Source organism: Limulus polyphemus, unplaced genomic scaffold (assembly GCF_000517525.1).
Source record: "Limulus polyphemus unplaced genomic scaffold, Limulus_polyphemus-2.1.2 Scaffold122, whole genome shotgun sequence".
NCBI classification, from domain to species: Eukaryota; Metazoa; Arthropoda; class Merostomata; order Xiphosura; family Limulidae; genus Limulus; species Limulus polyphemus.
Window position 1 is genome coordinate 660,252 of NW_013665732.1, and position 16,823 is coordinate 677,074.

The following is a 16,823-nucleotide window of genomic DNA, read 5'->3' on the forward strand; positions in this document are numbered from 1 at the left end:
CCTTGGTTATGGTAGGTAATTCGAAGAAAATAAAGTGTTACTGTTTCTTATTTGTAGAAGGCTTAAGAGGAAAGACCACAACATAATGAACTAATTCATCACAATACCTGAAAACTCTGACTTCACTTTTTTGAAAAATGAAATGGCCTTTACTTTTACTCCCGATCAACAACCAAATATCTTTTCTTGAATTATGAGTAACATGAATGGATTGAAATATTTAATTTAATTATCTCAAAATAAACCTTCATTTCGGTGGAAGATTGAAATTAGCTTGAATTCTTCATAACCCCTGAATAGTGGGTGACCCAATGGGTTGCAGGTTGTCTAGTAAGTGCTAAAAATAACAGAAGTACATAATGTGAATCTAATTTCTATAATCTAATGTAATCTAACTACATATAATAGTAAGGGTACTACTTTAGTTCTTGAGGATACTTTTCTGTTTGGTTTATAAAGTAAAATAAATCATGCTTAGATTTGAATAATAACAGGAATATCAGTTATGATACTTTCACACATCTGTTTCTTATCAGTTATCTTTATTTTTTTATACCTTAGGCAAATGATTCCATTCTCTATGCTCATTTACAATTAAATATAGTGAGCATTTCAAACAAGTGTAACTATCACATGTTTAGTATAATGTTGTACATACCAGTTTTTCATGTATTCTTCAGATTTAATGTTGCATGAGTCACATCTGTGGTAATGAAAGCTGTTTAAAACATTAAAAATGTTCTATATTGCAAGGAGGCATGGTGAATAGAACCTTATGCTTGGCATATAGAAAAAAGAAAACAATATCACGGGCAAATGTAACTATTTCACTGCATGAAACAGTAAATAATAATTCCAAAAATTAAAATAGACATGTCAGAGTTGTAGCATAAATTATGCATTGTATGTAAGGCTTTATTGTTATAGTACAAAAATAGCAATACATGTGGTGATGGTCCATTAATCCAAGAGCCCATTACTCCAAAGGCCTGTTAGTCCAAAGATGAAAGTTTTTTCCAACAGTTAAATTGATTATTTGGGTAAATTTGTGAAATTTTAAGACAAAAACATCCCAGGATATGACCTATGAATGGATAGATAATATTTATCATCATTTCCATGATGTTATTTTGTTGCATGCATGTATAGTGTTTGCTGTAGAGCCTGCATATTTATGCATCAGGATTGGATTTGGGAGTCTAGCTCTTCTGAGAGAATGGACATTCAAGATTCTTATTTCATAATGCTGTGACAATGAATGTTATATTCCCAACTCATTAACCAACTCATTGATACCAAGCCAATGCAATGAGCTGTACATCACAATGCAGATTGAAATATTTCTGTTGTTTGTACTTAAAACTAGAGCAAGCTGTCAGGGCAGTTGGTCCCCCAAACCCCTGCCAAGATGCACTCTTTAAACTTGAGATTGTATTAATCTTTTATCTACCTATGAATTTGTTTATTCATTCAGTTTTGACTTATATTGCAAAAACAAAAAATCTGTGACTATTGGTCCTTCGGACTAATGGGCCTTCAGAATACTGGCCAGTCACTGTACCTGTATACTCTTGAATTAGAATTCTCTGCTGTATTTTTTTAGCATTCAACTGCACAATGTCTAGTAGTATAACTATAATAAAACAAGTTTAATCTTGATGTAACTGCATGTAACAATAATGCATGTAGAGAATGTAAACCACATTGGTTTTCTTCCCCATTTCATAGAAAAAAGATAAAAAATGTATTTACTGTTTCAGATGAAGTGTAATTTATAAAGAAAATATATTATTTACATATGTTTTCAGATATTCGCTTAGCATAAAAAGCATGCCCAATCTAGCTTATAGTGACATCACTTGTCTACTGTATATTAACACAGGGTGTGAAGGTTTAGGAACAAAAGTGGTGTGTGCAAATGATGGGTTTTTCCCATAGAAATAATGCGGCAATTGGGCTAGAGATTAATCAATATAATTGATTGTCTATGAGCATCAGTTAATTGATAAGAGTAGGGCAGTTAGTGATATTTGCTAATTGATTAATTGATGGCCCCATTAATAAATTAGCATACTGTTCCTAAAACCATGGTATGTACAATATAAATAAAAGTTGGCCATTGCTTTGAACTTAACAACAAGCAGACATAATAAATATATAAATAATTACAAAAGTATTAATTTCAGTTAATTGATTATTTTTGTGACAGTTGATTTAATTATAATTTTATTAATTTATTGTTGCAATAATTGAAAATAGTAATGATCAGAAACACTAATTTTGATTAATTGATTATTTTCTTGAGAATCTATTTTACCCTCATAAGCACATCTGCGGTACACATGGACCCCCAACAACTTTCTCAGTTGTATATCTTTTTTACATATTCATTACAAATTAATATTGATTCATGTAATTATCAAGCAGAAACTCTGGATCAATATGACACTACTGTTTTCAAAACAGGCAGAAGGAGCATGTAACTATAATCTTACTATAGAATTGAGGAAAAACAAAACAACTGTACATTGCACAAATACATCATTTATACAACCATGGTTTCACTAGTAAAGGCATCATCAGGTACAGACTGAAGTGTTTTGTAGCAGGGTTTATATATATGTTTAAACAAAGAATCGGAAGTGACTTTGACATTCACCTAGTAACAACTGGGGGTAAAAAGTGCATTTAGAACTTTTCTGGATTTGTTTTTAAGACATCTATTTATTTCTAAAATTTCCAGACTGTGTAGTTTTTTACCTTTCTTCACAGATATGTACAATTTTGCAGTATTTTTTGTGGATCAAATTGGTGTTTAGTTTAGATTCTGTCCAAATCCAAGGGTTCTGCTGCTTGGTTGGAATGCCACCAGTGGCATTGGTGATTATTGTATGCCTTCAGGGTCTGTAGTGGCTTGGCTCTGTGAATTTCTGGATGTGAGGTAAACTTTAACCATGGATTCATGGGTTTTACAGGTCCTGAGTCAGGATTAGTCATTCAGTTCACACCTTCACCACCATTATCCATCCAACCCATGGGGTTTCTGTCTCTCACAGATCCTTGAGTTTCGGAACTTAGTTCTAGGGCTATTAGAGGTTGGTGGGTCTGGAGGTAGAGAGAGAGAGTTGTGCCAGTTATTCCGAGGTTTTATTCCCATCATTTTGTTGGGCCCAAGAAGACAGGAGATTGGTGTCCAGTCATTGATTTTTCTCGTCTATATCAATTTCTAGATTCCCCAAGGTTCAAAAGTGTCCTATTCCTCACTCTGAGTTGGCTTTTCTTACTAGGACAGTGAATGTCCAAGTTCGATATAGTCGGCTCCTACCTGCACATTGCCTTAGTGGTGGCGTCCCGCCACTATCAGCATTTCTTGTGCACAAGGATCAGGTACTGTAGTTCAGGGTTTTTACCTTCAGACTAGTCATTGGCACCACATGGGTCCTGCCAAATCAAATGAGTATTTTCTTGTCACCTCCATTTCCTAGCCCTGTGCACATACCATTTCGTGGACGACTGGTTACTGCTGGCACCATCTCTGGATTGTACTTTCAGAAACAACCAAGGCAGGCTTCATTCTTAGAGCTGAAATATCTATTCTTGCTCAAACTCAGTATGTTGTCAGTCTATTTTTTCCTCGCGTATCTCAGTTGGGTTCAGCCGACTCCCATCTGCCTCTACCATATGGAACTGGAAGTCTGACTGTAACTTGCCTCTCTTTCTCCCACTGCATGGATGGTTCTTTCTCTTTTGGGAATGTGGGCATCACTCAAATCCCTCATGCCTTTGGGATGAGTGCACAAGAGATCCTTTCAATGCTCTGCTGCCACCTCATCCAGAGATCCATCTCTTCATGAATGTCTTGCTTCAGGGATGGGGTGCATATTTCAACAGTCAGGAATTCCAAGATCTACGCACGAATGACGAAGCTTCCCTATACAATGTTTTAGACCTTCTTGCTCTTCAAAAAGTGATACTTCATGGTCTGGGCTTATTAAGGGGAAAATCGTTCACTCTGTCTACAGGATGCTTTATCATTCTACTCACATTCTCAGATAGGTCCTTTTCCCCTAAAACACTGTCAGACTGAGATGGTGATAATGCTTTTCACCGATTCATCTGACCACTATTTCTCACTTTTATGACTGATCAGATTTGAGTTGTTATGTCCAGTGTGGGTCTTGAAGGTTTTGTTGCCCTCACTAATGCTTTTAGAGATGCTAGACAACAACTGTTTATTCATTGAGATCATTCTGTTTCCCAGAATTTATTCCCAGTTACATTGACGAGGTGGGTATGAAATTGGTCCATTTCGCTTATTCTGGGCTCTCTGTGATGGAGAAGAGTCATCTGTGAGTCATGTCTAATGATTTTTGTGTCCTTAGTGGCCCTATTGAATTGCCTGCTGGAGGACATGTGTGGGCTGGTATCTGGACCTCCCCAATACTTTTATCTCACATTATTTGCATGATCTGGCAGTATCTTCATCTGAGGGTTTTCGACAACCCCCCTGTAGCTATCTTAACCATTTCCACTAGATTATACAGAGGGGTGAGTATTTTCATTGCTACACTAGTCTCTACTTTACCTTTTAAGGTCCCTTACCTCATTTTCACGGGATCCCACTCTGTAGTTTACTTTGTCTTCAGAACTGAGCACTTGGAATGATAGTAGTTTTGTATTGTTCCATCTGCCAAGTAGTTATCTGCACTGTCTGCACCCTAGGCTTGTAATGTAGTTTATTTTCAGTATCAACTATACTTTGAATGATAACAGTTGTGTTCTGTTCAGTAATTAGCTAGACTGGCTAAAGCGTTGTCTTAGGCATGTAGTTTAGTTTTCTTCAGTACTGAGCACTTTGAATGATAGTAGTTAGGTACTGTTTCATCTGTTCAGTAGTTAGCCACTCTGTCTGAAACTTGACCATAGTGACAAAAACTGTGTATCATCGCATGAATAAAATATGCAAAAAGGGATACATAAACATATTAAAAATAATAAATTGTTTGCAGTATTTTTTAAATGGTACTTGATTTGTAAAATCAGAAGTGACAAAAAGGTTGAAAGCTAGTTATGCTTGTGTTATATGAGAAACTTAAAATGCTTGAAAAAAAAATGCATTCCTTGGATCAGAAGAGGCAGGTAAAGATGCAATAGCTCAATCACATTGTATGTAAGCAAGGTACACGTTTCTCTAACTGTTTTATTAAATCTATGTTATTTATGGTAAGGAGACCAACTGACATATGAATTAAACATGGCCAAAAATATGAAAAAATTAAATTGGTATTAAATATTTACTCTTCTGTATACTCTCAGGATGTTTTTATCTTGGCAAAACATTAAATAAAAGTCAGGTTTTATGTTACCTTCTACAAATTAGCATGTAGATCTATATTCTTCCTTTGCAACTACAATATACTGTCTAACTAGTGTACCTGTTCTTTTGAACTATCCATGTTGCAAATGAATGACCAAATAATTCTTGGTGTCAACATTTTTTTAAATAGTAGCATATAATTCATTAAATATTGTATGGTAAATTGTTAGAAACATTACATTCATGTTTAATTTGAACTTGTAATTATTTTTAAGAGATAGTAATACATGTAATGTATAAGTTTGAGTCCTCTGTGCTTATTCTGCTTTGTATTCTAAAATTTTGGAATTGACCTGTTTTTTCTGATTGAATAAAAATAATTTGATGAGTAATAGTTTAGTTTGAGTAGTTTAAATCTTTTAAACCATAGGATATTTCTTCAGCAATAATAGTCTTGAAATGTGTGTCGAAAAAATTATTTTATGTTTTTACTGGATTTTACATATTTTTGAGTTAAATTTAATATTGTATTTAATTAAATATATTAATGTCCAAACAAGGTTTTGCTGGTAGTGTTTTACTTTTCATTGTGAAGTCAAGTGTATTTGTAGTAGTTATGAGCTCATTTGGGTTAGTGCATTTAAGCAAGTGCTTGTTATATATAAAAAATGACATTTCTTTATTGGCTTGGAGCTATTTCATTTTATAGTCAGTTACACATTTAGTGAAGGATTACATTTCATCTAGATTATGAATTGATGTTTAATAATGTAGTATATTCTGTTTTATGTTTTAAAGAAAGTTATTTTTAACATTTATTCAAAAAATGTGTTACAGTGTTTTGTTAGATTACATCAATGAAAATATACTTTTTAAGGATGTTTATTTATTATGATGGCAGCCTGTGATATTATTTGTGATGTAACAGGAAAAGGAAGATTAAATGATTATTTATGAATGTTTTTTTGAAAAACAGTGATGAAAAATATGCTACATGTACATATGAAAAATATGTTGGGCTAAAGATAATTTAATAACTTAACTTTCTTATAAGTTTAAATATTTCCTAATTATTATTATTATCATAATTTTTGTGTAGATTTTCAAAGCTGGTTGGAGGAGGTGAGTGTGAAATTCAATCAGTTAAGTGATGAACAACGCAACCAGACTGTTGATCGTATCATAACACTCAGTGGAGCAATACAGCTGCGTCATCTTTATAATCGTCTTGAACACTTGGTATGTCGTGACTTTCTGAAATTACTACCACCAGAGTTACAAGAACAGTTGTTACTGTATTTAGATCCAAAGACTTTGATGGTTTGTTGTTCTGTAAGTCATACATGGAATCAGGTTATTAGCTCTTCTGTCAAGGCTTGGCAACAGGCATGTACTAGATTTGGTTTCCGAGTTGACAGAAACTTTCTCAGTGGAGATGGACCATATTGGAAACAGTTTTTCATTGAAATGAACCACAGAAGACTAGAATTAAAGAAAGGAAAATGTTTTGACCATCAAGTCTATGATCGTGATCTCCGGAAAGTGACTGCTGTGTATTATGCTAAAGGGAAAATTGCCACAGGTAATAATTAATATTGACTTTGATCAAAGCAAGTTACCTGCATAGATCAGAACTAAAAATCAACTTGAATATAGTAATTAAATATAAAGATTATAATGCATTGTTTCATTATTTGGGAGCCTGGCATAGCCTGGTTATAAGGGTGTTTGACTTGTAATCTGCAGGTTGTGGGATTGAAGCTTGGTGCTGAACACACTTGCTCCTTCTGTGGCTGTTATAATTGATGGCCAATTCCACTATTTACTGGTAAAGAGTAGCCCAAATAGTTGGCAATGTGTGCTTCTGGGCAGTTGCCATCCCATAGGAATAGAAGCAGACATCTGTTTTAATAGATATGCTTTAAATAAACATTTCATCTGTTGGGTAACATTTTGCAAACAATGAATTTTACAAGTTTTAAAATAAACTATGAATCTTTTTTTTTTCCAAATGAATAATCTAAGTAGCAATACAAAAACTATAGTTAGCATAAAATGTCTGTAACTGAGAATTTGTTTTGTAATGCAGGTTATTTTTCAACAACAATCAGCAAATATGATTTCAGGAATTAGAGAAAAAAGTAGAGAAAGAAATTAAATATTTTTACCTTGAACATTTTTACATTTTTTAACTTGGGAATTATCAGCTGACATGACTATTGAGCTAACGATTTTATTTTTACATTTCATTGACAGACATCCATATTTAAAAGATGTATATAAACCTAATTATGTTAAACTGTAATGCTTAATGCCGTTCTGTCTCATTATTACTTAAGTATCCTTAATTTTCACACAGAAAAATAAGAAAGGTGTGCAAATCTTCTGATTGTCTGCAGGAAATTTGGAATCTTGCAATAATATATTTAAATAGAAAGTACTGTGGTGCTTATATTAGTAAACATAAATATGGTAAAAACAGTAAATATGGTAGTTCTTAATAATGTGTAATCGTTAGTCCAAAAAGGTGAAAGACTAATTTTGCTGTAAAAACCTGCAAGCATGGGAACTTCTGTTGGCAAAACATAAACAGTCACTCTCATGCTGCTTATGATATATTTGCATACTGTTTTGTAAAACAGATGGGAAGGACAAAACAAACTAATACCCAACAAAGAAAAAGGAGCAGAAATAAACAGTTTATGGATTAGACTAATGAAAAAAAGAACCAGTCAGTAAACAAAATCCACGTCCAATAGGATAGTGTATTACACAAAAGCCTTGAACAAGGATGTATCAGAGCTTCACAAAGCTGTTTAAAACATACCTCACCAACCTCAAAAAGGAACATGCAGTTGTTCCAAAACATAATATTCAAGGCACAATGTCCAGTAGTAAAAACCTTCATTATAATGTTCTCTTATTAACTTTGTCTCTGAAACAGCAATAAAAACAAGTATTTGCTTCATGAACACTGCATTACTCTGAAAACTCAGAGTTGCTGAATTTGGATTAAGTGTGCTGATCTATGATTAACATGTTTTTATAAGGATATATTTAATATCACACCTTTTTTGAATTACCAATTTTCTATATGGTACATTACCTCCCCTCAGTGCTGCTCTCTGTATGCAAAAAAAATTTCTCATGCCACAAGCCTTGAACTCCCAATGACACCATGATAAACACGGTTCAACTGCATCATGCACGTAATTCATCATACAACAACCCTCCATCAGTAGAAGTGCAATACACCTTCCTGATGCATGTGACTCTCTCTTATTTGATTCTACTGAACTTACACTTCTCATTAGGCAGTGATTGAGTGCAGATGTTGTTAAATTTTGCTCTTTTCACATGTTCATTTCATTTTTTTTTTTGTGAAGTAGATTTAATCATTTGCTACAGTGAGTTTTTCTGTAGTAGTCTGATGTGATAATTTACCTTTGTTTATTGATTTTCTTTCTTCTCATTTTCAACTTATCCATGGTTTAAGTCGAATTCCCAAAGTTTATGTTTTACAACTTCTAATATTATTACTGCTACTTTGAGTGCCATTACTGGCTTCAGGTCTTGGGATCTCGATTGTGGACTTTTTGGCTATCATTCATCTGGAGATTGATTGTTATATGAGGCGTCCTTTTTCATGACAAGGAGGATTTTGACAGCCTTTTTCCTCTTACCTATGCTGTGCCTTCCCATGCATCTCCTACAAAATCTACTGGGATATGCTTTCTCAGGTGTGTTCCAGTTTAGCATTTTCACCAATTTCATGTGATACTGTTTCTTCCTTTTTTACAGGATACCTGCCATTAGAGTCTCTTGTTTTTCCCTCCTTCCCCTGACATCAGGGTTCATGCTGAACATTTTGTTCCTCAGTTGGTGTTAGCAATGCTCGTTCTCCATGCACTTCTGATCATTATGCTTTGGCTTATCAGGAAGCTAATCAACCCTTTCTGATCTCCCAGCAGTTGGAGTAACTTTTCTCATGTGTGCATTTTCCTACCCTCATCTTACCCTTACAGCTCTCATACAGGACTTGTCCAACATACACTTCCTTTTTGAGGCACTCCACCCATCTCGTGAGGCATTTTTGGGGTTACACTTTTCCCTCCTTCCTCCTCTTTGGTTCTGTTGTCCTTTTCAGCCCTGTACCTTGCCATGTTGTTTCGTTGCTGTTGGGATCTTATTGAGAAGGATGCTGTCTTTTCAAATGTTCATCTACCTTCCCTTATCTTTGTGACTTCTGGATGGCTCCTTTTCTCCATTGTTGTGTTTTAAGAGATTATCCAGAGTCTTTGGAATCACATGTGGACTCACAGAGTCCACATTCAACCATTTAGTCTTTGGCTGCTCATTTGTTTCTTTCTGATACCATGACCTCTCCCATAACTGTTTCTCATCCTGCAACCTCCTGTCCTTTACCAGTTCCTACCACTAGGGTTTCAAAATTTTGCCATGTATCTCAATATCAGATTCATCTTTGCCAGCAGTTCCAGTGACTATGGGGTTGTTTCTGGTCCAGTGGGGGCACATTTGGGCAATTTTTTCCCCTGTGTCAGGTATTCACTACCGATTCTTGGGTGATCCAAGTTTTGTTAGAAGGATTTTTCATACTTTTCCTTTCCCCCACCATCTTTGTCTCCTGTACCGATTTCCTTCCCATTTACTTGGGATCCAGCTACCTGTCTGCATCTTTCCAAGGTTGTGCTGACTCTTTTATCACAGAGAGCTGTTGAGTTTGTCAGCCAACCTTCTCCAGGTTTTTTGTTCTGTGATGCATCTGCCCTGTCTCAACCAATTTCTAGATCTTCCCTGATTTCTCATGAAGTCCTTTATCACACTCAGGGGATTTTTTCTCCAGGACTATGGATGACCATGGTAGATATCTAGAATGCTTATCTCCATATTCATATTTCTCATCAGTCCAGATGCTATCTTTGGTTTTTCCACTAAGGGGTTAGGTATCAGTTTTGCACCTGGTCTTTCAGGATTGCTTCAGTATCTTATGTATTTTAATGGGTGAATAAGGCTTTTGCCCGACTTCTGTATACTCTAGGGGTGAGTTTCCATCACTACATGGACAACTGGCTCCTGTTAGCTTATTTAAAACTGGAGTCTAGAGTTGGTGAACTTTTCTTATGGCCTACTCACTTGGGTGTATTTTTCAAATGCCACCTCCTTTGGGCCCAAACTTCTTCACTTCTCCATTCAAAAGTGCTTTCAGTTCTCCATGAATTTACTGCTACATCGGTTTCTACATGAGAGGTTCTGTCACTTTTGAGGACTTGGGCTTCCATTGATACTCTTTTTCCTTTGGGTTGGACATATAGCCATTCTCTTCAGTGGAATCTTGTTCTGGATCCCTCAGACTCCCAATTACCCTTCTTCTTTCCTTTACAGGCTATCAGTATTGGTGGTTTAACAAGGACAGCAGAATGTAGGGAGTACCACTTCCTCCACTGCTTCTAGATTTTGCATCGGATCACAGATGCTTCTCTCCAAGGTTGGGGTGTGTGGGTCCATCAGCAAGAGGCCTCCAGGCAATAGTCTGAGATTGTGATGTCTTAACTATTTACAACATCTTGGAGCTCATGGCAATATTATAACATGCTTTGGTTCACTTTCTTCCACTGGTACATTTAGACAATGCCACTGTTGTGGCCTACTTCAATCACTAAGAGGACACCTGTTTCTGTTCTCTTTGTGGTCAAACAGTGGACCTCCTTTGTTGGGCCCACATGCTGCAGATAAGTCTCCTTGCATGTTATGTTCCAAGTGCTTTTATGGATCTTTTTCAAGACCTGACCAGGTTTATCCTATGGAGTGGTTTCTCAACCCTCAGGTTTTACAGGTGGCTGTGCAATCAGTGTGGTATCCTCATCTGGATGCTTTTGCTACTCAAACACTAAGATACCTCTTTTTTGGTCTCTTGTTCCTCATCATCTCTCCTGGCAGTGGGTTTTCTCAGTCAGGTTAGGACCAACTGGTTCCATTTACATGTGCATCATCGGTCTGAGATCTTTACCATCGATGTTTCATGTATTATTTTTTTTCCATTCCACATATGTTCTTCTTTATCCAGATTGATCTCTCCTACTGAAAATTTTGGCAGCTTGTGAGGGTCATTCTTCCTTTCTGTCATTTTCTCTTCCATCCATTTCCCACCCCTATTGCAAGTCTGCTCTAGAAAGACATCTGTGTCCAGAGTGTGCTCTTCATTGTTCAGTTTCTCACATGACCTCCTTTAGTGGTTCCCATTTCAACCTTTTTAGTTTCTTGCACTTTGAATCTGTACATGACCTTTCTCCTTCTACTTTTACTAGTTGGGATCATCATCTGCTTCGATTGGTCTATTCCTCCCAATGTCTTTCTTCCCAAATTCTGTTCCAGGTGTTTTTGCATAAGATCAGGCACCTTTCCTTTTTCTTGGAGTCTCACCTCTGTTGTCCATTGAAGAAAACTCTTTAGTCAGGTGGTCTACACCTCATAAGTACATCTCCCACTATCTTCATTGGAAAACTGTTACTTCCTCATCAGGGTACTGCCCTCTGCCTGTTGCCATCCTTTAAACTTTGGTGTGGCTATAACTGAGTAAGTTATTCTTTCTATATATATTTTCCCTCTACTCAGTGGTGAGCATTGGCTGTACAGATATATTTCTTATATCTCAAATCCACACTGTACCTAGATGTATACCCATGGCCAATAATGCACACTGTTAAGATGGGGTGTTTCACAAGATCACTAGTAGGTTTATTCCTTGTGATATATTTGCTTCATTAATATGCCTATTCCAGATCATACTAACCCATGGAGACTTACATGAGTAAAGTGGAAAAGGATAGCTGTCCATCCCTGCTGTCCCTTTTATTGAATTAATCAGTGGTGGTCTGCTTTTCAATATAGGGTTTTCTTGGTCACCTGTTGTACTGTCTCTGGTGTTCCTCCAAACTCTCTACTTCATTTTATCCACCCTTGTTCTTCTAGTGGAGTATGGGGGTCCTTGCCGCTTTCCAGTTCTGAGCCACTGGGGTGGTGGACCATGGAGGTATCCTCCTGAATATAAACACTTCCATTAAGTATAGAGTAGGGCAGTGGTGTTCTGTTAGTGTAGATGACGTGTAATCCTCCAATCATGCACTCTACCTCTGTGCAGTGGGTCCCAGAGGTTGATGTTGCACACAGCTTCTGTGTAGTTCTATCTGGAGGGTAAGTTTGCATATATTTTGTAGAGGCAATCCACTTCCCTGCAGTGGGACCTGGAGGTTAGCATTGCATTCCAACTTGTGTGCAATCCTATCCAGGGGATAATGTTGTACAAATTTCCAAATACATATGCTCCACCTCTGTGTGGTGGGTCCTGGAGGTTGATTCTGTGCACAGCTTCTGTGTTGTTCTATCCAAAGGGTGAGGTTGCCTATATTTTACAGAAATAATCCTCTTCTGTGCAGTGGGTCCTAGAGGTTGATGCTGCACACACATATGCACTCCAACTTCTGTTCAGTACTATCTGGAGGGTGATGGTTCTCGTTTTAGTGTTCTGCCTCAGAGTTTTTCCCCCTCCCTGAGGCTGCTGTTGCGCTGAGGTGTTACAGTCAGATTGGATTTGGTTTGATGTGAACTGCCACATTGGCATATCCCTTCATACCATCATTCAGATGTTGGGTTCCCAAATGTATGGGTAGTTGTGGATTTGCACATGTGCCCAGTTTAGTAGATTGGTTTGACATGTATATAATTACATTCTACTCAACTTGAGGTGAAGACAGTGTGGACCCTCCTCCTACCATGGGTTGGAAGTTGTTAAACTGATGCTGCATGGTTTTAGACTGGAGTTTACTGGCCACGTCACACTCTAGCCACTCTACACCTTCTATTGTTCTTCTGTTGTATGCTGTGGTTTGGATTCGAACCTACATGGTTTTCTCTTCCTTTTGGTTGTGCTCCTCCCACTTTCTACCCATTTATGCGACACCTATTTCCATAATGGGTGCAGAGTATACCTGGTACAGAAGTGGTGTGGTTTCCCATGTGTGTTCCTCTCCCAATGAGGATTACACTTCATGGGTGTTCTTTGGAACGCTTTCAAAGGATAGTTATTTCTTTCCTTTACACCGGTCCCTCTGCCTATTCAATGTGGGATTCTAGTTAATCATGTGATAAGAGGTAATGTACTATATGAGAAGTTATTATTTTCCTATTCTGAAAATATATTTCTGATAGGTACTTATATCCTCTCACACTTCCCACCCTTCCTCCCCACTAAAAACCAGTGCTTTCTTTTGTGCCTGATCTCAAAGTGATAGTTTGGAAGAATCGATTAGAGGGAGTCACATGCATCAGGAGGGTGTGTCACACTCCTATTGGTGGAGGGTTATCACAGGATTATTTACATACATGATGCGGTTGAACCATGTTGATTTTGGGGTATGTGGGAGTTCAAGGCTTGTGGCATGAGAAAATTTTTTTGCATATAGATGTTAGCACTGAACCAGAATAGCTATACATGTGAGAAGTGGTAAGTACCTATTGGAAATATATTTTGGGTATAGGAAAATAATGACCTATGTTTTAGTTGAATTAATTGCAGTAAATGATCAGTAAAGTGCAATCATCATCCAGAGATGTAGGTGAAGCTGAGAAAAATAAGAAAAAAGTTCAGTGGATAACAAAGTAAATTATTGCTTTACATGTTCCAAATCCTAACATTTCAAAGGTGTGGCACATATGGTATTAGAACATTTTGTTGCAACCAACCATTTAAGTCTAAAGATAAAAGGAATGTACAAAAAAATTCCAGTGTTATTTAAATAATTTTGATGTGAAATTGATTCAGATATCATTAGAATACACGTACAAATGCAGATTGTTCATGGAATAATAGTAGAATTAACAATAGGACTGGTTGATGATGATTACAAGAAAGTGGCTTATGTGAAAAAGTGTAGTCATAAACCTTATTAATATATATAGACTGCAAATAATCATAAAATTGGAAAGACAAATGGGACACTGTGATATGGACTTATAAAAATTGAGCATTTTGGAAACTAGAAGAGTTTTATTTTTCAGAGACATGACTGTGAGAAGTTGAAATAACACTGTATAAATGAATGTGTCTGTGATGATGTAGGAAAGTTGTTTGTTTTTTTCCTGCTGCAGGAGTGGAAGATACCAAAAATTGATCAAATTATGAGTAAAAAGGCAATATTACAACATCTGGTTATTTACACAATATCCATGAAAAAAGTGTCAGTGACTTTGGTTTTGAAATTGACCATAATGATGATCAAAAAGAAAACAAACTATCCTGATGAGTATGAGGTGTATAAAAGAGTTGTGGATATAGAATGTCCAGCCCAAAGTCCCAGTGCTAATCCATTCATAAACTATAGCATCAGTTAATAAGCAATGCTGTGAAGAAGAAGTCAACTAATGTATTGGATCTTTGGGAGATTTACAACCAAATTGGATGTACAGACTGATATATGCAGACTCCAAACTCTAGTAGCATCCATGCCTCATCAGTGTTGCCATATGGTTATGACCAGAGGAAGATTTATCATATTTAATTATCCAATTTTTGTTTTGTTTCAAAATGAAGTTCTTATGCCTAATATTGTAATATTAGGTATGAATATAGCATGTAAACTGAAACAACAGTTCACAACTGGGATGAGACTTTTCACCAATAACTGTATTGTACATGAATTTCCATTTATTTTTGTACATAGATTGAAGCTAAAATATTTATGAAGCATTCAGAGGTTAATTAAAAGTACAAGCTTAAAAAGTGATTTTCCATAAACTTAAAATTTTATTCAGATGTGACTATTGTTTCATATACCTTAACATCATTACCCTTTTTAGGCCTCAAAATATCATTATTTTAATAAAATCTTGGCTTTTCATAAAAGCCATTTTAAATTTGTATACAATGGATCAAGCATTGAAAATTCAAGATATACATTAATAGCACACCATGACTTCTCTTCTGTTATTTGAAGTATTTTTATTCTAAACACATTACTAAATGCTTATAAATTCATTTCATTGGAATAACTTTGTAATTTTTGTGGTAAAGTAATTTTCCGTAACAGTGATACATATAAGTGTTCTCCAAACCTTCTAGCAAAAAAGAAAGTCTTAAATCTTGAACTTTACTTTTATAAAGAGAATTATTGTAAATTATTTTTTTAATACTGAACATTCCTTTTGAGTGAGTGAAAATGGTGATTAACAAGAATAGTTCTCTAAAGATGCTTTTGGAAGTCAGAGAGTTAAATACGTAGTTGTAAATTATTTCATACTCAGTTGTAATACTTCCTGTACTAAGTATATTACATTACTTTTTATATTAGAATAAACTGTAATTAAAAAATATAGTAATACAAACTCAATTTTTTCTATCACCAGCTTCTGAAAGCAAAATTATTCAGCTATGGGACTGTGAAACTGATGTGTGTTTATTGAAGCGGAGGACCTATGCCAGTGTAGCATCAATCAAATTTGACCAGAATTGGATAATAGTGTCATCGTACCTTGGTCACCTGATATCATGGGACATGGTCACGGGTCAGAGAGCAGTGGAATACCTGCGGCATGTTGGTGCTGTTTTCACATTTGATTACTCAAAAGACTTGGATGTCTTAGTTAGTGGCTCAGCTGACACAAAGATAAAGTTCTGGTCGTTGAAGAGAGGAACACTTCTTACAACTCTCCAGGAACACACTTCTTGGGTTTTGAAGGTCATGCTCTGCTCATTTCCAAGGTTAGACAACAGTGATTATCGGCGTCATCTCATGTTTAGCATGGACAAGAGTAAAGTTAGGGTTTGGGCTGTAAGTCTAGAGTGTGATGGGAAGGACCCAGAAGGATTATATATCACTTCTCTGTATAGTATTCCACTTTATACTGATGATATGAATTTATTCACACCAGGTTTGCACTTTGACAACACATTTCTGTATTTTATCAGACAGGATCCTCATCTATATGGCCATTCCTTGTTGTGTAAATGGGATGTGAGGCTAGGTAAAATGGCAAGAGAGATCAGACTTAATGTCAAAGTTAAAGCCTTACTTGGAATTGGACAGAGATATGCTGCTGTAGTTACACCATTGAGTAATTTCGGGAGCTCAAACTTTTTTGCATTTGATATGAACAATTTGGATCTGGTTGCTGTATCACATCTGCCTAGCTCAAGGTAAGATTCTTAGAAGCTATATTTTGCTGTTTTGTTTTCTACACAAGTAATTGAACCACATCTTTTGCATCACTATTTTCCTTCTAAATTAATAACATAAATTCCATATTTATTATATGTATTTTTGGCTGTGTTTTTAATTTTTTTTTTTTTTTTTTTATTGGTCTGTATTGAGAAAAGTAATAAAAATTCCCTTTTTTAAGACCTTTGTAATATAAAAGAAGTTCACACAAAATCTTGTAAGTTTTGAATTTTATTGAGAATTTATATGTTTGATAATTTCATACTTATTATTAT

General features: G+C 35.8%; 1 protein-coding gene across 1 annotated transcript in view; it reads left to right on the forward strand.

The window, feature by feature from the left end:
- The window catches only part of LOC106472641 (F-box/WD repeat-containing protein 2-like), a 35,164-nt gene that overhangs the window by 663 nt on the left and 17,678 nt on the right, over positions 1-16,823 (forward strand). Inside the window, exons 2-3 of the mRNA XM_013933299.2 lie at positions 6,417-6,899; positions 15,737-16,526. Of these exons, the coding sequence (XP_013788753.2) occupies positions 6,417-6,899; positions 15,737-16,526 (1,273 nt within the window). The remainder of the gene's footprint in view (positions 1-6,416; positions 6,900-15,736; positions 16,527-16,823) is intronic.